The sequence below is a fragment of the Camarhynchus parvulus genome, chromosome 1 (assembly GCF_901933205.1).
Source record: "Camarhynchus parvulus chromosome 1, STF_HiC, whole genome shotgun sequence".
Classification (NCBI taxonomy): domain Eukaryota; kingdom Metazoa; phylum Chordata; class Aves; order Passeriformes; family Thraupidae; genus Camarhynchus; species Camarhynchus parvulus.
In genome coordinates this window covers 34608437-34634058 of record NC_044571.1, presented here as the reverse complement: position 1 = coordinate 34634058, position 25622 = coordinate 34608437, and the positions used below count along the sequence as shown (strand labels likewise).

Below are 25622 nucleotides of genomic sequence, written 5' to 3'. Positions count from 1 at the left end.
TGCTGTGCAAGGTTATATAAACCAGTGCAGTCTGTTAGAGCCCCACCACCCTTTTAGCAAACTATTGTGAGCATTTCCACTCTGACCACTGCTGCATACTGGGAAAAATACATAAATGGTTTACAAGTGTGCCCATCATGAATTCAGCCTCTTTCAGAATTTTTTTGTTGTTCTGACCTGCTGCAAAAAGCTTCCCAGGTGAGTCTTTGACCAGAATGTAATCATTAACTGTGTCAAAGGCAAGAGGTGTGCCGAGAGCTGTTTGTGTTCAGCCACGGTATAAGCTGGAGAAAGTACAGCACTGGACGGCTCCCCAGCACTGGAACATGTCCAGGAACAACTGTTCCCAGCATTAGTTCAGCCAGGATTTAGAAGTAATGTCCTGAACAGCTCCTGGACATAGTCCAGAGGTTAGCTTAGGCCAGGGCTAATTTCTAAAGGTAGTTTGCATGTATCCACTTCACTTAGGGGTTTAAGAAAGTGTGTCTGGACTATTATATATAAATTGGTCCCTGTACAAGAAAATAGTCCCAGGAATGTTTAGTCTAATAATAAAACATCTAGTACCATTATAAAATTAGTCTTATAATCCAATGGCAATGTTCAAATGTCTAGTGTAAAAATCTGAATTAGTCTCATTTTTCTAGTTGTCCATGTGTACATGAAGAACTCCAAAGAAACTTCTAGTATGAACTGACCCATTTTTGACAGTGAACAATGAAATTCAGGCATCAGAATTTAAAAAAATATTCATCTCAATAAATTAATCATTAATCTTTTTAATATGAGACAAAAAGACAATTATTTTTCCTTAAGATTAAAATGTAACTAAAACTTGTTGAATAAAATATTCCAATCATATTTACAAAATAGAAGATATCCAATAAGGACAACTTACCCAAACAGCTAAAAATAGCCAAAACTAAAAGCAAATACAATGGCATTTTAAAAGATTGCATATGAGGTATCATTCTCTCTTGGCTGCATCATGCTTTTATGCATGAAAAAGAAGAAAGTAATGAAAGCCTATATATTATTCCAGATTTTCCACAGAGATATACAGTTGTCCAAGAAATGCACTTTCAGACTCCTCCATTTTTCTTGGCTATTTCACGAAGTCAGCAACTAATACTATCTCTTCATTTTCAGATGTTATTGACTGTATTTTGCTCTCCATCAGCTGAAAGGAAAAAAAAAACTTCCATCAGTTTTATACAAAATGTTATGTTAGCCTCTAGTTATGCACAATTCTGAGAGTATTTCATCTGGTTTTGCTGTGCATCCACACTGTCCTGTTTCCTTACAAAATCCTATTTTGAACTGTTTTCTGTGTCACCTTCTTTTCTTTCCTGCACGTGTAACTTGCTAGTGGGTAAGTAGGTGAGGTGTGCACCTGGAGGGATGCAAGGGGACAGCTTGGAGGGGGTGACCTGGGGGGTACACAGGGCTCAGACACGGGGATCAGGTGTGAGGACTTTATGGTTCTTGTATGTGGTGTTTCTTTCTTTTCTTTCTTTTCTTTTCTTTCTTTCTCTCTCTCTCTCTCTCTCTCTTTCTTTCTTTCTTTCTTTCTTTCTTTCTTTCTTTCTTTCTTTCTTTCTTTCTTTCTTTCTTTCTTTCTTTCTTTCTTTCTTTCTTTCTTTCTTTCTTTCTTTCTTTCTTTCTTTCTTTCTTTCTTTCTTTCTTTCTTTCTTTCTTTCTTTCTTTCTTTCTTTCTTTCTTTCTTTCTTTCTTTCTTTCTTTCTTTTTCTCTCCTTCTCTCTCTCTTTCTCTCTTTCTCTCTTTCTTTCTTATACATTTTATTTATTTATGCCTCAGTTGTAGATGAAGAGAGTGAGGAGATGTGCTAATCTCATTGGCCAATTCAGCCCTGCTCAGCTGGGGAGCAGCAGGAGGACTGTGATGTCCAGGACCCTATTTTAGAGACCGCTGCTGGTGCTGATGAGGTGCTGGTAGAGGCAGCTGTGCTGGTTTTTTCTCTGGCTGCCTCACTGTGCCCTGTTGTTTCATTGTCCATGTCCTTGTGTTGGGAAAGTGAACAGTCCTTCCTGCAGCCGGGATCTACCAATGGGAGCATCAGCCTGTGCACTTGTGAGACTGGAGTGGGAGAAACCCTGTGGTTCTGGAAGAGCACCGCATTTGACTTCCCTTAAAAAACTCTCCTGCTGATTTTCTTTTATTTTTCTTCAGAATATGGCAAAGAGAAGAGTGATCCTCTGTAATAAGTTTCTTATAATTTAAAAATTCAGCCAGTAGAGTCTTGTATGTATTTCACACCTTTAATATAAAAATAGAAAGAGAACATACCTCTGGATTTGTATCAGCCAGTGTAAAAAAAGCAGGTTTTGGTCCTGGGATATGTGGAAATGCTGCCTTCCAACAGCCAGTCCTTGAAATCAAAATGTATTGAACACAAAATGATAATTTAATAACCATAATGTGGCAACACCATTGCATCCTTGAACCTGCTCTTATCTGCCTCTTCACTCTTAGAAATAAATGGAAAAGTATACATAATCTCAACACAGGATGAACATATATGAGGAAAACATTAATAATTTAGAAGGTAATAGATTAATTTTTGATTGAAGATTTACTAGTTTTAAATTTCCTTCTTTGACAGAAAAAGAAGTTTGTCTTGCTATGTCACTACAAACAGTGAAAAGTGGGGGTAAAAATTTTAACAAGTTGAGAGAGCTATATCTTCTCTGAATTACTGTATATTTCTATCCAAAGTGCATCATACAGGGGAATATAGTTTTTCTTTCCATTTCTGTTTTACTTAAGGGGTTTATTTTACCTATCCTACAGAGACACCTCCACCATATTAGTTAAAAAACTTTAGGTGTTACACGCACACAGAGAAAATAAAATAAATCCATAAATTAAGTTTACCTTTTGCAGAAAAAAATTGTGATGATTGCTATTAAGAGTGTTGCAACTCCTACCCCAAGTAAAATCCATACAGAAGAAGATATCATTTCCTCATTTCCTGAAAGAGAAACAGTCATAAATTAGTAGCAATAGCAGTAGTAGTAGTATTAGCAGTCATAATATGAGGCATAGATCATAGAATTACAGAACATTGAATAGTTTGGGTTGGAAGTGACCTTTAGAGATCACCTAATTCCAGCCACTCTGTCACAGGCAGGGATGCCTTCCACTGGAGCAGATTGCTTAGAGGCCCAGCCTGGCTTTGAACACTTTTAGGGATGGGACATCCACAACCTCTCTGGGCAACATGTGCCAGTGCTTCATCACCCTCACGGTGAAGAATTTTTTCCTAAAATCTAACCTAAATCTACACTCTTTCAGTTTAAAGCCATTCCCCCTTGAACTATAACTATATGTCCTTGCACAGTGTCTCTCCAGCTCTCTTGTAGCCCCTGCTGGACAAGTGCAACAGGGTGTCTCTGGAACCTTCTCTTTTCCAGGTAGAGCAAACCAAACTTTCCCAGATTATGAGAGCTGCTCCAGCCCTCTGATCCTTCCTGTGACCCTCCTCTGGACTTGCTTCAACAAGTCAATATCTTTCCTGTGCTGGGGACCCCAGAGCTGGATGCAGGGTTCCAGGTGGGCTCTCACCAGAGCAGAGCAGAGCAGAGGGGCAAAATCCCCCCCTGGCCCGGCTGCCCACGCTGCTTTGGGTGCAGCCCAGGACATATTTGTCTTTCTGGGGTGTGTGTGCTCATGGCTGGGTCATGTCCAGCCTCTCATCCATCAACACCTCCAAACCCTCCTCAGCAAAGCTTCTGTCAATTCCTTCATCCCTCAGACTGCATTGACACCAGCAGCTGCCCTGAGCCAGGTGCAGCACCTTGAACTCGGTTTTGTTGAACTTCATGCTGTGAAGTTAAACATCTGCTGTGGGGACTAACTGTGGTGAATGTCAGTCTGAAAGGTTTCACTTGGTATAAAAATGAATTCTGTCATTTATCACTTTAGCAGGAATGTCTGATGGGAAGAATTAACATTGATCCTATTTGTCCACTCCCTGGAGTAAGCAGGAGCTCACTACAGCTGCAAATGTGTAATTTTTAATGTTATTTCCAGTGTTAGAATGTTAAGAAATCGATCAAGTCTCTTCCCACTCTTTTTGTAGTGTAGTGTGAAACAAAACATTTGCCAATCCTTTTTACATGTGTATGCGTCCACAGGTGTGTGACAATGTGTGAGGTAGGCAGGACATGCCTGGGGGAAGAGTAGCCCAGGGCATGGGTTTGTTCTTACCAAACTCAACAGGTGCACTCCATTCCCCCCAGGCTGGGCTCACCAAGCAGGCACTGCCAGCTGCTCTCATTTTCAAGACGTACTTCTTTCTTGTATTTGATCTTAGAAATATGTTACTGTTTCCCCCTTCCTAAAAAACAACCAAAAAACTGAGTTGCTTTTCTTTGTTCCATGCCTTGACAATATGCATGTGCCATTTACCAGTGAAATTTTAAGAGGCTATGAAAGCATTGCTTATTAAAGAAGACTGCTATTACAGAGAAAAAATAAATCATCATTATTATTATTTATATAATATATACACAAATATGTATCTCAAAAATAACCTGACACTCATGCAACTTTTTACATTTAGAAGCATTTCATCTTTTACACTATAAAAGTATAATCTGTGATTTCTTATTTTATGGTTTGATTTATTGATAACTTCCCATAGCACATAGAGAGGTAGAAAATTCTCTTTAACCATCTAATTTTAGTGCTGCTTGAACAGACTGATTCGAGGAATAAGGTGTCTATGCACTTTCCCCAGTCTGCATTATGAATTTTCAGAAAAAGCATAATGTTCCAGCCAAACATGTAAAATAAGTAGATAACTGCAATACTCGGTGTTACCAGAATTTAATGTAATACTCTTGCTCTTGGTGGCTTTTGCATAGAGGTGGGATGTGCACGCTGCACTGATTAAGAGGAGGTGCAGCATACTTGGATGACAGCCTCCATCCCAAAAGGATTTTTGTGGTCCATGTTTTTCATAAACAAAATTGAATTCCTAGGAGATGCTTTGTGTTTTCTCTGTAGTCAGTGATGTGTAACTTCAAAGTCTTTTCCAAATATTTGAGAAGGAGAGTGGACAATAAAATGTTAAATTGGAGATTTTTCAAAATACTTAGAGAAAAGCAATAAAGTTCTGCCCCTGAATGTATAATAAATTACATATGCCATGATGATTTAGCAGTTTGATGTATTCATGAAATCTATAGAAAAGGTTCCCATAAAGCATAGGACACTGAGCACATGCTGATTTAAAGATATTTTCATGCTCTTTACTTTTCACAGTCGACAATGAAATGAACATGTATTGCTGATTAATAAACAGACTCACTTGTATGGAAGTATATATGAGTTTTCCTTTAGGATTATCCTGTAAATTGAAAGAAAAAGAAAAGCAACTAACTTGCTTGTTTCATTGTTCAATAATCACTAATTTTTATCTACTGTCCCATTTTTCTGCATTCTCTTTCTTATGTACTTCATGGTTTGTTTGGAAGAACTAGCGATTTGTCTTAACATTTAGTATCTAAAATCTAATTCATCTACAATGCCAAGTTCACATAGTAATTAATTCTGCTATGGTAAGATATTTATTTTCCTTGTCATCACAGTTGAGATATAAATTTTATTTCAGATTGAAATACAAAGCAAACCAGACCTAAATGAAAACTGTAAGTTTATTCTTATAAACACCAGGAAAAAAATCTGTAAAATAAACCTTTTCCTTTACATCTAATGTTTTAATATTACAATAAATGTCACTGTACATAATTGCAAATGTTATATAAATATTATTTGGTTTGCTTTTAGATGAAAATATTTGGGACTGGCATGGATTCACATATATTTTAGGGTGTACTCCACTACATTTTTGATAGATAGAATAAAATTTGCTCATGTTGTTTGAATAGCCATAATAACTACCACATAATGTACCGACCACACACAGTTACTGACTGAAGATTATATCCAATCCATTAGAGAACTAGTTAGGTATTTTTGTAATTATTTTGCAATACACCATTTTAGAACAAAACTCAATTAATCCAGACTTATTTTTTCAAATAATTGCATGCATGCTCATGTGGCATCTGGAAATGAGGCTGCTCAGCCTGGAGAAGAAAAGGCTCTGGGGAGAGCTTCCAGCACCTTCCAGCACTTAAAGGGTCCTACAGGAAGGCTGAAGAGGGATTTTTCACAAGAGTATGTACTGATAGCACATGGGGGATGGCCTCAAGATGAAGGAGGGTAGGTTTAGATTAGATATTAGGAAGAAATTCTTTACTGTGCTGGTGGTGAGGCACTGGGACAGGCTGTCCAGAGAAGCTGTGGATGTCCCTGTAAGAGCTCAAGGCCAGGCTGGATGGGGCTCTGAGTAACTTGGTCCAGTGGAAGGTGTTCCTGCCATGGCAGAGGAGTTGAATTAGATGGTCTTTGAGGTCACTTCCAACCCAAACCATTCTTAAGATTTTATAAAACAAGCTGCTGTCCAGGATGCTTTCTAGTATCTGCAGTCAAGCTAAATTATGCACAGGGATCAATCTAGGATAAATATCTGGCCAATGAATGCCTTGTTTTTCTTTATTGGTGCAGGGGTAACCTGAAAGTTTTCAGTGAAGTGATTACAGAGCACTGGGGGGATGGTGAGGGGCAGGAAGTCCAGATGGTGTCACCTCAGGCCTTCCAGTGAGAGGGAAAGGCTTGAGCAGAATTGCAGTCATCCAGCAGGTCAATGCCTGGGTGAATAACTGCTGTCACGGGCAGGGCTTTGTCTTCTATGACCTTGGAATCCTTTTTGAGAAAGAGGGGCTACTGGGCAGGAATGGGATACATCTCTCCAAGGAGGGGAGAGGATTTTGTCCTTGGAAACAGGTTTGGGCAAGTGGGCCTTCTACTGTGTATAAGGGAGTGCCTTGTATGCACAGAGCTCTGTCTTGGGATAAATAATGAACCAGTAAGAGAACTTGTGTGTAGGCATCAGAGGACAGATCAGCAGAGTTTTCAGTGATAAAGCAATAAATTTGCAGAAGAAGTTTTTATGGCTAAATCTTCCAAAGATATGATTATAGCTGCATCTGATAAGTGTCAGAGGAGCCTACAGTGCTCAATTGCTGGAATAATTGCTGTACCTTGGCATAATTAGCTTGGTGAAAGCTGCTAATGATGATGAAAAATAGCTAGAAAATTCAGACAAAGTATGAAATGAGTATTCTTTATAAAATTAATGTTACATATATTGAAAGTTATTAAAAAGTATGTATTGTTTTACGACAATAGATTTTATTCCAATGTCAGACAGAGTTTTCAATAATGTTTCTTTGATACAACAGCCAAGTGATTCAGAGAAGTAATGCTGTTTCACGGCAGTTAGGTGGGCTTGCAAAAAGACTCATCTGTGGAATAGTAAACCCAGCCCAGACTAAGAAATTCCAGAATGCCTTCAATCAGCCACTAAGTAGGTGGCTAAATCTGGTCGTAGCTCAGGAAGATTTTTCCTTTGTAGTCTCTGTCTGCCACCCTGTGGCGTTTCGGTGCAGTTCTGCCGCAGTGGTTACATCTACCCTTGGAGCAGAGCACAGCAATCTCATTCCTTCCCTGATGCTGCCAAAAGACTTGTAAAGCCAAGGTCACCCCCCCACTAACCTGTCCTTAATCACACCGCCTTTCTGCTTTCTCTCGCATTTATTTTCCTTTTGTTCATCATTATAAACCTTCCACTTTTGGACCAAGAGGTGTGATGCATATATCTGGGTAAGCATTTCATACATGGAGAAAAATTAATTTCTATTAATTCAAAATTGTTAAGTAAATGCACATTTCTCTTTTCACTCTTTAAAGCCCAGCTCTGGCCATCCACAGAGATCCAGTTTCCACTGGAAATACTCCAATCCAGGGCAAATCCAACAAGTTTTAGTGAAAGAGGTGCCTTTTCTAAGTGCTGTCACAGACAAAGCTGTGATGTGTTTGAATCTTGATTAACCATGCTTCTCCTCTGGGACTGCCCCAGTGTATCTCCAGCAGTGTCTTACTCAAGGAGGCAGGGATTAAAAAAAAATAACAATGGGACAGTATGGCAGAGCAGGATTTGGTATATTTGACTGAAAAGTGCAGTCACAAAGGAATAAGGTGCTATGTATGGGGAAGGCTACATCACAGAAGACATCTCAATCACTCGTGTATATTGGTAAATGCAAATATATGAATTAATGTTAAGTGTAAGAGAAGACATTCTTACCTTATACTTTATATTAATTTCATATTTAAAACACATGTCCTTGCTAGAATGACTTATTTGGGGTCGTTGCCATTGAATTATGCAATCATTTTTAATTTCATCACAGTTGACTGTGATATTTGATGGAGGCATGAGCTTTTCTGAAATGATATAACCAAGAATTTAAATAATTAAATAATTATTTGATCTCTTTTTTATTTGATGTAAGAGAGTGAAATTGCAAGTAACACCTCTAGGAACAAAGATAGTTGTTTATATCTATTTTCCTTAGGACCTGTTAGAAATAGTTTAAAGAGCAATGTTTTCTAAATCATGTACACAGGATCATAGAAAAAAGAAAAGAGACTAAGACAGGAAACATTATATAGGAGCATGCAAAGAAACAATCCCCTCCATTTATTTTTCTAGAGGAGTAAGGTAAAATACTGTCTTCTTTTTAAGAGACTTTATTACTGTGGATGAACTAGCTGCTGTTATCCCTAAAGTAAGAAATTTAAAGATATTTTTTTTCTCTGAGCCTTCTCACAATGTTCTGTGACATGAAGGTTTTGCCTTCAATCTGTTGTGAACCATGCCGTTTATTCCCTCCTTGCAAAAGAAATAGCCATACAAAATTTAAGAAAGACACTCCAGTTTTAATAGTCTAGCCAATTTCTTCATGTATTGCCCCCCACTTCACAGATGTAAGCAGAAGTATGAGGACCTTTATATTTTGATCATTGCCAATGACTTCATTATTGGAACAGCAGAAAAAAGTCACTCACGGAAGAAAGGGTGACAAAATGGAAGAAAGTTTATTATGAGCTAGAATACTACTTTACATCAGTCTTTAGGGACAGGCCTGACCTGTTTGTGATGAGCTATTTGGTCAAAGAACAATCCTGTTTTATCTGCCATGAGTGACATTACAGTTCAGTTTCTTCTTCTAGAACAGAACCTTTTCTGTTCAATCGTTTAACACAATACCAGAACCAGTGTGACATTTCCAGTGAGATTTTGCTGCAGAAACAGTGACTGCACAGGATGCTTTCAAGTACAGCACCCATGCCTAAGGTATGTTGTACATGTCTTAATTCATTTACTCCAGAGTAGAGTGTCCTGTATGTCATCCCCACTAGCAAAGAAAGCAGAATTTACTGCTCAGATAAACCTCTAAAAATTCTCCTCTCTCTTCTATTGAGAGGTGTTTGGCCATCACTGACAGGGCAGCAAGGGAAAGTACAGCTTTTTAAGTCTGTGGACTTTGCTTGAGAAAAACCTAAAACTTATAAGGATAGATTGCTAAAGAACCTGAGACAGAATGCAGCTGTGAGCTTTCCTGTCTGATTCCCCTCTTTGGCTTTTGCTTGGGGAATAGGTTTTCTTGAGGAAGCCACAGTCTCTTACTCTCAACTATAGGTGACACAGGGTACATGGCTCCTTCTCAGGGATAAATGCCCTACTATTTTCATACAATAATTGAAATAAAGCTAAAATAAACTATTGACTTACCAATTTTATACAGGTCAATGTACTCATCATGGAACTGGATCAGGGAGTCTTTGCTAGACCCATTCACCAGGAAGTAAGCTTTTTCAATCCCTATGCTCACATTTTGGAAGATGCATCCCACATTTCTGCAATTTTCATCTTCAATGTAAAGCTCACATTCCGTCTCCTCTTCACCTCTGCATACAGCAAAGTATTTTAGTTGAACATGGGCACTGTGATGTGTTGAATTAGAATTCAGACTTGCCTGTCTCAAGCAGACCTACTTACCTTGACTTCTGCCAGTAGAGAAAATACTGTGTGTCTGCTGGAGCATCCCTTCCTGCCTGCCAAGTGCAGTTCATGAGGAAGATGTTATAAATCACACAGGAGAAGTTTTCAATGGCTGAGCCCTTCATGTCTGCAAACACAGGAATATCCACAATGAGGAAAAATCATGTGACTCCTCCAAGCTGGAGGGTCATGGCACACACTTACTTATGTTAGACTCCAGCTGGTTATTGCTTGGTTTGAATGGAATGACTTGGTTTGAAAGGAATCACTTATTTAATTTCGTTTTCTAACACTGAAAGCCATTTGCCCTGATAGATTCAACGAAGAATTTTTTTATGGATAAATTCCCAAAAAATGTGATTATAGCTGCAACAAAACAATGTGTGTGGAAAAAAGAGCTGGTGATCTCAGGAGCACTGCATAAACTTTATAGACTTACATTGGATGGCTGCTATTTTAAGGTCTAAAGATTGTTTTTCTATCTGCTATATACAAAGTCAAGGGTGAATAGATGTCAGGCAAGTGGGTAAATAGCTGCAAGCAGAAAATATCAAAATAGGTCACAGCAATATCCATCAACTCAAGTTACCCAATGCTGAATGTGGTAAGTTTGCTGATGCTGTTAGTTCATGTGCTTTCAAGGATGTAGATCAGATACAAGAAAGAAAACCTTTACTGTGAGGGCAATGAGGCAATGGAACAGGTTGCCCAGAGAAGCTTGGATGCACCATCCTTGGAGGTATTCGAGGCTGGGTTTCTTGGGACATTGAGCAACCAGGTGTACTGGAACACATCCCTGAAGGGGCTGGAACAGAGTGGTCTTCAAGGTCCTCTCCAACCCAAATCATTCTGTGAATATGATTCTATCACTGAGGAACAGTCTCTCACTTCTAAAAATTCAGTATCAAACTCAGTAAAATTCAAAATTGTGTCTAGGATCTTTCTTAGCATGCAGCAGGTACTTTATTTGTAAAAAAAACTTCATTTAACTTAGTTCTTTATATTCCTCTGACAGCTTTTTAGATTTTGTCTCGGACATCCAGACACTCCTCCAGTCTTGGACTTCCTAGAGACTCAGTAAATACCTCAGCAAACAAAACAGTTGGAAAGAAAAAGACAGACCTACCTTTTATTTCAAAATGTCTTTACCTCGTTTATCTTTCTATTACAATCTTCAGGTTCAGAGAAGATGGAAAGACTATATTTTAAAAGGCAGTATAACTATAAATAGGGCTGTCTCCCTTGCTGCTTGTGTTTTGGGGAACCATCTTAGCATCGGAAGTGTTGCAAAATAAATGTTCATCACTTCCCCCCTGATTCATAGCAAATTTTGTAATTGCCCAACTCAGGATTTCTTATAACGTGAACAAGAAGTTAGCTGGTTAAATTTCCCCTTTTTTTGCACCAGAGTATGGTGGTGTTTGGGTATCCAGCAAGTGCTTAAATTTACAGGTATTTCTCTCTAGCTCTAAACAATACTGAGGAGTACAAAGCATCTCTCCGTACAAACCATCTGTGGGGGATGGAAGATGGGGGTTCTCCATGGAGGGCATCAGGGTGAGGCCTGGCAGACCCAGCCCACCCCACCTCCAGCCCAGCCCAGGGCAGCTGTGGACCCAGGGCAGACCCAGCCCTGACCACCAGGCACATCCTGGGGGACAGGGATGGGCCATGGGCCTGAGGGTGGGCCCAGCTTGGCAGGGGCCATGTCCAGGCAGGGCAGGGCTGGGAGAACCTGGATAATGGCCCTGCTGTGGTACCACTGGGCAGGGGCTGATGGATCCAGGGGGCTGATATGGGGTCCTGGGCTCTGGGCACGCTGGGGGAAGCTCCAGGGACTGGGCAGGGATAACCAGATCTGTGGGGGTTCCCAGGGAAATCACAATGTAAACTGTAAATGTTCTTTAAGCAGATGGAAAAAGGGGATTTTGAATCTTGGATAAGATGTCTTCAGATAAGATATATCACTACTAGAAAGTGTGATGTGCGTTTGTCCTCTTTTCTCTTCTCCCAATGTGAAAATAGCCAAACTACAAACTGCCACTAAAACAGAAAAAAATTGCAGGTAGTAAGCATCCAACTACAAACAGACACTCCAGGCCCTGCTCTTGGGCATTTATTACCTTCTTGGGTCACAGCCATGCATTTTCTAAAGAAGACAGTTATTACAAACAGTATAAAACATCAAAAGCTCCTTTAAACCCTGAAAGGCTTTGTTTCACAGCAGGCAATGTAATTTGCTTAATATGGAGATTTAAAATCCAGGTAAAGTAATTTCATTTCTTCACTTTGAAATTGAAGCATCACTAGAAAATATGACATTTTTCAAACATCAAGATATGTGAATATTTTCCTCTTAAAAACATGCAGATCCCTTTTGCTTGGAGTTTTTAACTCTTTTTAACTTTGTATGAAAGAGAACAGCCCATGTACTTCTCTAACACTTCTGTTTCTTGGCTACTATATATGGCCTTTACATTATATTATATATAATACATATAATATACATTATATAGATATAATTATATATATATATAGTTGCTTTTATCAAAATTTTATACAATATATATATATATATATATGTATATATGTATATATATAAAATTGCCTGTATCAAAATGCTGAGGTCATTCCAATCCTACAGCTTCTTTATTGACACATGGAATGATTTAACCATATCAGCAGCAGTTCTTATGTATCAGCTATTCACAGATGACTGGGAGGATATAGTTATGTCTAAGAGAGGAAGCCAAAGGTAGCTCAATGCTGTCTTCCCTAGAGACAAAGAGACCTTACTTTATAGAGACCCAGAAATGCCCAGGCTCATGAGTATTTCTGCTTCCTGGATTCTGGCTAGAGTGTGAGATTGGGGACTGATGGGCTAGAAGTGGGCAGTCATTTTCTGGGTTCGTTATCTCATGTTGATTGTAAATATTAGTTATACGGAGCTGTTGCTGAGGCCAGCCAGCACCACAAAGAGGATATCTGACCTGGTTTCTTCCCCTCAACACACGTAGTGTAAAGTGAGCAGGTGTAGTGAAGCAAGTCTACTCATTATGTTGGAAACTTTTTAACAGCAAAATTATTTTCTACCACAAAACAAAACAAAACAAAACAAAACAAAAATCCCAAAACCCCCCCCAACAAACAAACAAACAAAAAAAAAAACCCAAAAAACCCCAAAACCCAAACCTACCTCACTTCTGCTCACATGCAGTACTAAAAGCATAGAGAAAGGCATGAAAAAGAACTGATGTGGCACTCTGTGGTTGTGTTCATGCATTTAATCACATCTGGTAATAACTTGGTGTTAACTGAGGAGATGAACAACTCACTTTGAGCATCCAGAACTTCAGTCATCCACAGAATCAAGAGTCATGAGAGAATCAAAAGAGCCTTGCCTGGTCTTTTGTGGTTTGAGAGGTAATGATCTAAGGCAATGTTGGCTCTATGAGGACCAATTCATGGATGTTGACTCTCTACACATGCTAGTAGAGAATAGAAATGTGACAAAGTTTTTCTGAAGCATATCTGAGAGACAAAGGGTGGGAATGACAAGCATGTATGTATAGATGTATATTCTACCAAAAAAAGCAGATTTAGTCAAATACACAGCTCATTTTGGTGAGAATCACTATGACTACTCCTATCACATTATAGAGGTCAACAGACAAAGCAAGTCAAAGATTGGACATCAGGTCTGAGCCCATGATAGTTGTTCAGAGGTAAAAGCAGTCAATTTTCAGAAGTTTCACTTTACTTCCAGATGAAATAAATTCTATATATAACCATGTACATATTTTTTGAACACTGACTGTACTATAAAGACAGAAGAAAGGACTTTGGATCACAAAAAAGTAAAACCCTACAGTTTATTGTGTCCTCATCTTTGGAAGAAAGCACTCAATTTTGTGGCAGTAACATACTACATTTCGTGGAGAAGGGGAGTGACAAGTACCCAAGTAGTAAAATCAGAGCCATAAGAAATGTGATGGAGAGTCAACTGGGACTCTGGAAAATGAAAGAAGTCAGAATTTTCATTTGCCTGCTTTTCCATGCTCTCACTCTGAAGATCTCTTGAGCCTGCAGAGGAGGCAGCAGGGAAGCAGTGTGCTTTTGCGTGCTCTCTCAGATTATGTATCTCTGAAACACAGTGAGGAAGAGTGGAGTTTGAGGTTTTGATTTGGCTACTTTTTCTTTAAACTGGAATTACTGCAACAGAACAATCCAAACAGACCAGCAGGACAGTGGTGTTTTTGCAGAAAAGGGAACTGTTCTACCCAGGGGATTTCTTTTCTTGTCTATATTTAAGCAAACTCCTTACCTAAGGCTTTCAAAAGTACAAACAAATTAAACACATTTTAAAAATTCCCAAGCAAAGAGGGTGCTACTAAGGGTGCTACCAAAATCTGTCATCTTTCAGAGATCAGACAGCTTGAGTGGCTTTGATATCACCCAGGAGTTGAAAGCAAAATGAGAAGAAGAGAAAGAGAAAGAGGAAAAAGAATAAAGCAGAGAAGAAAAACGTGGGCAGAGACACTAGGGCTGTTTACAGAGTTTTGGCTGGGCAGGGAGTGAAGTCATTGCAGAAACAGTATCAAACCAAATGTTTCTTAGAACTCAGAAAAACTTGAAGAATAATTTATTGCTCCAACAAAACCAGGAGTGTTCACAAGAGCTGTCTGGTGTTTTGCTGTACTGGTGTGTTGCAGCTTTTGCATATGTCACAAAAATACAAATGGTAGACAAGACCATTAATTTTTTCCTTGCATAAAGAACTTTCTAGTTTTTAGCATAGAACAGAGGAATAGCCATAGGAGACCAGAATAAAGGACTTCTTCCTGTGTGAGCATCTAAGGCACTTAGTTAAAAGATTCTAAAGCCTGACCATCCTTTCCCACTGATTTTGGGGTCTTTGCCTAGGGATGGGAAAGTGATACCTTAGTCCCACACCTACTATCACCTCCACTCTTTCATGGATATGGTCTATGGTTTTCTTATTAGTGTGCTGGTAGATAACAAGTTTTCTTAATGACTTTTCTGTCTCAGCAGCTTTCACAGTGAAAGCAGTGGGGATGTAAGGGGTGCACCAATGGCCATGATCCACTCTGTGTGAAGCAAGATGGAGAGAATCCAGTAGACTGTATCTGTTTAATCGTCCTTAGATTACAGTGAGTGTTTGCTTTAGTTTTCCCATTTAATGCAGGTGCTTTTATCTTTTGGCAATTATAACTTAAGTAGAAGGATCCTTTTCTGGTTCTGCTTTAAAAGGATGTTAAAAATATTTTTTTATTGAAAGCTCATTTAGAAACACAGAACCATAGAAAAAAATTAGTTCCAAAGATGGTCTCTTGACAGTAACCTGGTCTAGTGGAATTTTATCACTGAGAAGACTTTATTTTCCATGAAAGGATTTCAGTTACTTGAGATGACTTTAACCACCTTGAGACTTGATGGAATTATAGAATACCCTGAGCTGGAAATGACCCACAAAAGTAATTGAGTTCAACTCTTGGCTCTGCTCAGGACAGCCCCAGGAGTCACATCATGTGCCTGAGAGTGTTGTCCAAATGCTTCTTGAACTCTGCCAGGTTTGTGCTGTGACCACTGCCCTGGAGAGCCTGTTCCAGTGCCCAAACACCTTCTGGGAGAGTAATATTTTCCTGATACCAAACATAAGCCTCTCCTGACACAACTTCAGGCCATTCCCAGGGTCCTGTTACTGGTCACCAAAGAGAAGAGATCAGTGCCTGTCCTTCTGCTTTCCTCACAAGGAAGTTGTAACTGTAATGAGGTCTCCCTCAGTCTCCTCCAGGCTGAGCAGACCAAATGGCCTCAGCTTCTCCTTAAGGCCCTTCACCATCTTTGCAGCCCTTCTTTAGACCCTCTCTAATGGCTTTATATCTTTGTTATGTTGTGGCACCCAAAACTGCCCCCTGCACTTAAGGTGAGGCTGCCCCAGTGCAGAGCAGAGCAGGACAATCCCCTCCCTTGCCTGGCTGGCCATGCTGTGCCTGATGTAGCCCAGGACAAGGTTGGCCCTCCTGGCTGACAGGGCAGGACTGACTCATATTCAGTTTCATGCATATGGAAGGTCAAAATATGTGATTAGCACCCAAACTGAGGGCTTTCTCTCATATCTCTTTATTAGTTGGAAGATTCAGGCTGTTATAATTCTGTTTCATCCAGGTGTTATAAAAACACACAACTTGCTTGTACCACAATTAGCAAGTGACAGGCTTCTGCTGGAGAGTTCAAATGCTCAATTTCCAACATTTCCCACTCAATACATATACATATGTACATCTGCTACCTGTTAGCAATCCTATATTAAGTATTTTTTTCCTATCTAACACAGATAGGAAGGGATGAAAAACAGGAGGCAACAAATAGACTTATGGGGAGATTGTATCCAGAACTCTTTAGTAGTACTCCTTTGTATGAGCAAGTAATCTTAAGAGGTTTGATCTTGGCTTCATACAGCGAGCTTTCACACAGATGTCAAATTTCATTCCTGATCACAATCTCAGTATGGCTGTACCTTTTTTGAGACACTGAACCAATGGAGATCCTGAATAAACCCCTTAAGTTTAGTTGTTCTTAATTATTCTTTTGCATGTTGTTGAAAAACAGTAAAACAGCTTCCAAAGCAATACTGAAATATTTTTTTTCTGAAATACTGTAGTATTCATCATATTAAAAACCAGAAATAGTCCAAATTTTACTGTTCATAGAAAATGCAACCAAATACAAGGAGGCTTTTAGAGATAAGATCTTGGGGAATTGTCTTTACAGCTGATGCTCTTCTCCTTGCTTCCAGGAGTGAGAGAATATGAAAATGAGAATATGAAAAACCTGCCAATAAGGTATATATGCTTGAAAAAAATCAAGTTGCTCATTTCACTTGCATTCCATCACTTCTTCAATATCTGTTATTTCTTCAGTTCCTTGTTTTTTTAATAGTTTCGTATATTCTGGCTATTAAAGGAAGAATATAACATTTTGTTAGTTTTTCATGCATGAAATTTGTCACAAGGTCATGATTTATGAATCTCCTGTCATTAAAATGTATTATTTATTGTATAAAACCTGTAGCAGGACTCTGTCAATTAGAAGACCAAGGTACACATGTCTGGATGATCCCTCCATATATCTCCCAAAGAGGAGCAAAGACTTTTCAACTAAAAAGCTGGAAAAATCATCGTTTAAAATATAGAAAAGTTAACATGATGAAGGAAGATAAAATAAAAATATTTATAAAGGCTCAGCAGTAATTCAGCATATCGCTGCAGACAAATTTTTTCTTTCAGACCTGCCTGCAGCCAACCTAAAGACTTTGCAAATTGCAGACTGCAGCATGCTCTCTAGAAGGGCAGTTCCTGCAGTGTTTGTCTGTTTATTGCTTCTCACAAGTCAATTCCAGTGTTCCACATAAGTTAGCACCTCTCAACATTCTGGTCTGCTTTCTTGCTTACCATACCCTAGAAACTTTTACCTCCTTCAACATCATTGTCAAATACTAGCATGGCAAAACTAATGAAGATTTCTTTGTCCCTTCTCTCCCTGCCTGCTGCTGCAGTATTATTGTGTTGAGAAACTCATGCTCAGCATTATTTTAGTGATAGCATATGGGTTATAGGGACAGCAGGGTGAAACTGCATTTTCCCCAATGCTCCAGATAGACAGATGACAATTATTTCATAACGGAAAAGGTAAAACAAACAAGTTATTTGTGTGTGGACTTTCTCTGTCCATATCCCAAGAACAAGAAAAAAAAAGAAAGTTGATTCTTGCTTGTGTGCATCTGTCTGACAGTTAGGTCATACCCTTGATACTAAATTTTTGAATTTCAGGCAAATGGAAAGAAAGCATACCTGGAAGTCCATTGGAGAGGGCTCATGGAATGGGTTTCTTGGCTGTGGTACTGTAGCAGATGTTTTTTTGAAATAAGCCCTTCTACAGTGAAAAAAGGTTTGGTAAAGAAAAGACTTAGTTTGCAAACACATGAACACATACTATATAATAATGCTCCTGAGGTACTATTTTATTTCTCTGAGACATAAATAGTATTCTTCTAACTCAAAAGTAGCTAAAAATTACATGGGTTGAATACAATATTATTTTTATTTTCAGAATTTGGATGACAATAACTTATTTTCTGACTTCCTAAGGCCTCATAGGAAGTTGTTTTTTAAGTATGTGAAAAGGAATTGTTGTCAAAACATGGAAAAAATTTCATGTACCACCCCTCAACACTGCAGGGTCTGATGGTAGGAAAGAGGTACTGATATAAGGCTTTGGCCCAGTATTGGAAAACATTGTGTTATATTAATCAAGTGGATAAGAAAGTTGGGAATCAGAAGTAGAGAGCATACTTGAGGAACATCCAGCAGATGATTCCTGGTATAACTCAGTGTCGATTTTCTCCCTTCCTTGTGTCATTCAAAAAGAAGCCAGAAATTTTCTGTTGGAGGAAGAAGTATTATTTTAACTATAGAATAAAAATTTTGCACAAGAAATAAGACTTACACTGTCATGCAAAGGAAAAATGTGAGACCTGCTGCCAGGCTTGGTATCAGAAACAGCATATATGATGAAGTAGACGTAAGTTGTTGTGTTCCTGAAAACCAAGGAATCATCAAAGTGTTGGTTAGCATCACAGGACACGAATGATTGCACAGCTGTGTGCAATCTCCCTTGCATCAGCATGTCAAATGCTCTATGAAGGGATGACTTTAGCTCAGCACCTCATTGCCCTGTAGCATGCAAAGGAATAGAATGGCTGAACAGTACATGAAGGGTCCACAGTAACTGGAAACCAGAAGAACTGAGTCCTACAGAGTATTTAAATATCCAAGGTGAGATCCAGAGAGCAACAGCAGGAGATTATAAAGTCAGGAGCAGAGATGGAAGAAGTAAAACAGCTGGCAACAGACTTCAAAAAGGTCTGCTTCATTCACTATCCCTGTGCAAGAAGCACTGCCTCCCAAGAATGATTGGAGAACCCCCTAATAGTAAGAGACAAGGCAATTCTTCGACTAACTTTGTCCTAGCAAATTAATGTGCAATTATCAATGTGTTTCCATATGTAAGCATGAAGTAAAAATAAGGCAGACAGGTAACAACTGAACAAGGTCAAGGAAAGGATTTTTATTCTTACCAAACTCCACAGGTGTACTCCACTCTCCCCAGTTTGAGCTTACTCTACAAAAGCCTGCATCTGTTGCTCTGATTTTGACGCTGTACCTTTTTTCTGAGCTGAAGCTTTCATATAGGTAGGAGTAATTTTCAGTGATTGCTGTCTAAATGCAAAATAAGTAGAATGAGATTTTTTGCATTATTTTTATATAATTATGATAAAATTTTAAATTTTACATTTGTATAATGTTTCTGTGAACAGACTAGAGTGAAATAATAAGTAGAAAAATATCCCTTAGTAAGTTAGATTGTTTCATCTTAGTTCCCCTTGTTTGAATATTTTTGTTATTGGGTAATATGAAGATGAAATTTGCTGTGTGTTTCCTTGGCTCCTTAGACTCTGCTAAGCAATGAGACTTTAGGGATAAAAATTCTTTAACAATCTGGCAGTGGGCATTTTCAAAATTGAAGTAGAGTTCAATAGTCAGATTATTTTTTTCTGCCATCTTTATATTGGCCTAATCTTTGAGGTAATATTTTCTTGCCTTTTGTCTCAATTCTTTCCAGAAAGGATTATAAAAGAAAAAATCCCCACATTTTTTGTGTTACACAGAATCATGATCCATATTTTTACATTTATATGAATCTGTTAGGAAGTAAAAAAGAATGTAAAATGGAAGATTTTTGTGAAGTAATATCAAAGTTCATATGTGCAGGTGTTTTTGTATCAAGTTTTATAAACAACAGTTTAAAGTTTCAGATTTAGAAAACTTATCAAAAATAAGCATGCACAGTACATTGAAACAGGTAGTGTGAAACCAAACCAATTTGGCTGGGGGATGCTCTGATAACAGAAGAAATTTCAATATCTTAGATTAATACAGACTTACTGTTTTAGATGCAGTTTTGCTGTTTTTCTCAGCATCAGCCTAAGAACAAGAGAAAAGTTTAATTTTTAAGATTATTCTTTTGTTACTATATAATAAAGGGTAATAAATATTAAGTGCTCATGGATGTTTGATTTTCAGAAAGAAAAAATGTATGCAATATTTTAAGTGCCTTCTTTTAAAGAAGGCATTTAAACTGTGAAATTTAGGCTGTTCTTCCACTAAATGGTTTTTCCTCTCCACTGATGCTCTGAAATATTTCACCATTTCAATATGATTACAGAATTGAGCATCAAAGCACTAAACAAAAGAAAAAAAGGCTCAGGTTGACAAAATGTTTACATTTTAATTGTTAAAACAAAGGATCTAAAATTTACAAATCAACTCAAACAATGTTTTTTCCATTGTTTTTTTGCCTGTGTATATTTTGCATTCTTAAACATTTAATTTTGCTAAGTTATGTTTCCTTTCTTTAGTTTTTTTTTTTTAATTTTTCACTGTTGAAACACAATAAGCTCACAAATATTTTGAACTTTATTTTTGAAGGATGCAATATTACTTTCCATATTCATTCAAGGGAATGAGAATAGGGTTGTATGGTGTTACGTGTGGAAATAGAGACAAACAAAATGCTGTTAAATGTCGCAATTATTCTTACCCGGTTTTCTATGACAATTTCATATTTGAAACAACTCATGTTTTCCACGTGACTTGTGCGGGGTGGCTGCCACCAAATACTACATCTAGAAGAAGCTTCTGTACAGTTCACTGTGACATTTAATGGAGGGGTGAGTTTTTCTACAATAATATAACCAGAAATACTATTGATTAGTAAGAGCTCTCTTCACTCTGTCATTTTAAAAATATAGGTAGATGTTCAAGCAACTGATCTAAAAAGATGCAACTTTAGCAGAATTTCTATATTGTCCCCATATTCTGAAGCAGGACTCCTGATTTAACATTTCAATTGAGAAGCCTGGAGCACCAGCTGCAACAGTAAGGAAAACTAAAAACACAAGCCATTTATCACATTTTACTGAATTCAGCATATGATTTCTGAAGGTTTAGTTTTATTTCTTGGGTTCAAGGGTTTTTAAAAATACTATATTCAAATTAAATAGATTTTTTATTTTATTAACATTCTTCCATTAAAAAATGGGAGTTTTGCTCACAGCATTAAGGTAACTGTTTCTTTTCACTGTGTGGATGAACAGCATTACGAGATGATAAGATCAACATCTAGATAGTCCCCCTCAGGAATCCTTGGCTAGTTAATTCTAAAAGATGACACCTTTCTCTCAGAATAAATATTTGATAGAAATGTTCAAAATTTTCTGACTTATGATTCCAGATTGTTTCTGTATTCGTTAGTTTTTGTCCATTCTTATACTTTAGGGCTGAGAAAAAGTGAAAAAAACTCAAAACTATTATGGGGAGAAATATTTTTTAAATGTATGCTTTTTCCCAGAGATGAATTCTTCATTCTTTTAACATATAACCGGAAATTAAATGGAAAAAATGCTTACCAATTTCGTATAGCATTATGCACTCCTCATATGACTGAATGCTTTGTCCGCTTCTGGACCCATTTACCAGGAAATAAGGAATGTTATTTTTTATTGTCACGTTTTGAAATCGACATCCTATGTGCCTTCCACAGGTATCTTTGATGTAATTTTGGCATTCTGTGACGTTTTCATTCCTTTACATGAAATATTGAATCAATAAAACATTGACAATGTCACATGTCCAATCACAAATCAAAATTCCCAATATTCAAGCAGACCTACTTACTTCAAGGGCCCCCAGTACAGGAAATATTGGGTGTCTTCTGTAGCAGTCCTGCCCACATGCCAGGTGCAATTCATGAAGGAAACATTAAAAATGACACAGGTAAAGTTTGAAATGGCTGTTCCGTTCATGCCTGCAAACACAGAAAGAATACCCCATGTCCACTCAGCAGAAAGACTGAATAACTCTTCAAATAAGACAGATCTTTGCATGCTCGTTTAGCAATTTTTTAGCTACCTGCTTGGCAAATCTGACTGTACACAGTTTTGGTCTTGCAGTTTTGTCCTTACTTGAAGATGGCACTGATTTTATTTCTGTTGAGCCATGAGGATTATCTGTCATGGTTCCAGAAGCCATAGATGTGACTGGAATTTAACTGAGTCTTTAATCAACTCAAGCATAGGGATTTAATGGAAGTTAATAACAGAGACAGTCACCAGAGACAGTGTCCTTTGTTTAGACCCCCAGTTTAACTGAGGCCCAGTCTACAATGGAATGCAAATTCTACAGCCATGAGCAGGGTGGCAAAATTCTCTCTGCTGCGCATGTATTAAGTGCTCTGACCCTTGCTTACAAAGCACTAAAAATTTAAATAAGATGTCCACCACTTTCTTCTGTGTGACAGCTGGCTGGTTACAATCTAACCCTGAGACTGTTTCCTGAAGCTAATCCCTGCAGAAGTGTTGAAATTTCGAAGAGAGAATGATGTATTTTTCAATTAGGAATTGAAACTGGCTGTTAATCTCTTCCAGCACCTTGGATTCAAGGATAGGGGGAATCTTATTAGCACTGAACATGACAGAAACAGGCCTGAATATCTGTATAATTAGTGTAAAACCAAGACAAAGATGAAGCAGAAGTTTACACCTTGCTCAAATTAATTTACAATCTGAATTAATTCCTTGTGTGTTTCTCCCCCACCAAAAGGTGAGATCTCAAACAGGAAATGATGAAAATTCAGTACCTCAACAGCTATCATTGTGAATTGAAGGACTGGGCCACAGCTTTCCAAGAATAACCCAACCACTGTTAATTGAGTTTAAGCACCACACACACAACATTTTGCATTTACCTCTCTAGTTAGCCCTAAAACTCCACACCCGATTCTTACATTTTTGGAGATAAAGAGAAATTTTTAAAGATATGAAAAAGTTGTCAAAGTACTACTGGATTTCTGGAAATATTTCTCTCTTCCAATAGAAAGCTTGAAACTTTTTCAAGAGCTTGGTTCAGCAGCATTTTTCTTTCAATGGCAGTGTTGGCCTAAGCATGCCCTGTCCTTTCCCATCCTTCATCGATCCTGCCTGATTCCATCCTGCTCCCCCTGGCTGTGCTAATGCCACTTCTTGTGGGGCCCTGTAGTGAGTAGGTTTGAACAACTGATCATCATTACAACTAATGCTCCACTCAGTAGTTTTTTTCTTTTTGGTTGTTTTTTTATCCTCTATCAGAAATAGTGGAGCAAGCTCATCTGAGATGAGAGTGTGGGCTAGCAACTAAGAGAAGAGCTGTCTAAGACATTTCCATATCTGTAATAAATACTGACCCATACTTAGTCACTAGAGGTATCAAACCTCTCAGCAGGGAGTTGTTTACATCCAATTTATATGTCAGTTTATATATATTTAACAAACTTTTGAGAGTTCAATCATTACCGTACTTGATGAGGTGATGGAGAGCTTGGATCAGTTCTCTGCCACAGAATCACTTTATGAACCTGGGCCAACCAAGTCTGTGCACTTTACTCCCTCTTTTAAAAAACTAATAGAGAAATTTTCTTCCCATGAAGAAATTGCTGGGTAAATGCAGCAGTCTGAAGTATGATCACAGCTGCCGTGCAAGGGTCTTAGAGAGATGGGCTTCCTCAAACCTTTAGCAATGCTGTAAATCTAAAGGAAAAAGGGTTATTCTGATTTTAAATCAGTTCACAACCTGGTTCTTGTGAGGGCCAACAAGCAGTTGAAGTGCTCAATGACAAAGGAAATATTCAGGTATATGCTGTGAATACATATGAGTCTCTCCATACCCATTGCTGACTGGACATTTTTTCCAAGGTTTTAGGACATTTTTTTTTTCATTTTTTATTTATTCACAGTTCTGTGGTTATGCCAAAGAGAATCTAGCAAAGTATATAACACCACTACCCTTTCTGTAAGGTTTACTTTTGAGCCTATTCTATTCATCCAACACTGTCAGCCATTACCTTTTTGTTTTTAGAAACACCTGGAATAAAGCTTAGTCTTCATGAGACTTTTAGCCCACATAATTTCAAAGAGACACTGATGTTTTTCTGCCTCCAATTTATACTGAGGACTAGCTAAAATTTTCTAGTGTCTTTTTGCTTAACCACACCTGTTTGAAATGCCCCATATTTGTCACTTTCATATGTTTATTTCCTTAAAAAATGGTAGGGCAATATCCTTATTAGTCTTTTCTGTGAACACTGATGCCAAAACCATCTTAGTTTCTCTATATTGTACTCATCCTTCTGAACTGACTCCTGTATTATCTGATGATGATAGTAAAATACATCTGCAAGTATGTTAATATCCTCTGAAGCATACTTTATTTCAGACACAACTAATTTTCACATATTTTACTACTTTAGATATATTTGAAATGTTTGACATTCTTTTCATGAAAGAGGTAAGATACTTAACTGAGATGTGACAATTACGATTGCATGCAAATGCATAACAATCCGCTGTTTCAAATACCTAGACTGTTTTTATTTACTTGTTTGTTTGTTTACGTCTATTTTGTCAACTTAGATTATCTCCATTTCTTGGGCAGACATCAGAAACAATGTAAGCACCTTAGATTCAGAAAAATCAGAGAGAAGAAAATTTGGCTCTGCAACCATTTGTGGTTACCAATATTACTAGCAGGGAAGGACAGGATCTCACCTTTTGGTCTTGAGGCCAAGAGAATTTTTACTTTTATTCAGTCATTCTTCAATTAAAAAATGCATAAACTGTTGAATCTTAGACATAATTGACCAGATACTTTATAAAAGATGTTAAATGGCAAACTTGATATTGGAAATAATTTTTAAAAAGTAATTAAATTACTTTAGCCTTTCAACCTAACTCTGAAGATGCTGTTAGGTGTGAGATGGAGTTTGTCTTGTCTAAATCTACCAAAAAAACTGTATGGATGCGCACAGGGGAACCAGTAATTCTATACTGCCTTTAACTGCCTAGAAAAAAACCAAAAACCAGCTACTTTAGACCACTTTATTCAATGTAGTCTGAGACAAGATGAATGAAGGCTTCACCATATTTACTTTTTGCAATGCACCAAAAATATAGCCCAGAGTAACCTCTCTAATTCTGAGCTATCCACCTTTGTCAGCTAAATCCAAGAGGATTCACTCCTTTCCTTTCTTACATCATCTGGAATTCACATGTAATTACTAAACAAAAATACTGCCTCTATTATTTTCTCAACTGAAAATTTATAATTAAAATGTCTTTTTCTCCTCATTCATAAATCTGTGTAAGTATCAAAGCTGCTTGCCTTTAGAAAAACAGTTGCAGTAGAGCATTACTATTTTCCCTAGAGATGTTTCAAACTTCCACATCTCAAATAGGTCCTGTGTAGATAATTGATGAAAATCTTTAGGAAAATTAAAGCATTTCTGTGTGAAGTCCTTTCCTTCCTGTAGTTTATAAAGTTTCCATGAAAATTGGCTACTGCTAGACTGTGTGCTACAGCACAAGTTATTTCTCAGAGAAGCCTGAACCCTAACACCCTTCCACAGGGGATAGTCATGTCAGGCATTCAAAAGCTGAAATGCTGCTGCA

General features: G+C 37.9%; 1 protein-coding gene across 1 annotated transcript; it reads right to left on the bottom strand.

Annotated features, from left to right (window-relative positions):
- Positions 1 to 1105: 1105 nt before the first annotated feature.
- On the bottom strand, positions 1106 to 21947 carry LOC115908146 (interleukin-5 receptor subunit alpha-like). The gene is made up of 13 exons (XM_030956524.1): positions 21820 to 21947; positions 21552 to 21727; positions 20684 to 20823; positions 20029 to 20067; positions 19161 to 19302; positions 9998 to 10127; positions 9731 to 9906; positions 8240 to 8379; positions 5336 to 5374; positions 4231 to 4360; positions 2896 to 2992; positions 2308 to 2389; positions 1106 to 1180 (listed from the first exon to the last, which is right to left on the bottom strand). The coding sequence occupies exons 1-13, from the start codon at positions 21945 to 21947 to the stop codon at positions 1106 to 1108; spliced, it is 1494 nt and encodes a 497-aa protein (XP_030812384.1).
- Between the last annotated feature and the right edge of the window lie 3675 nt (positions 21948 to 25622).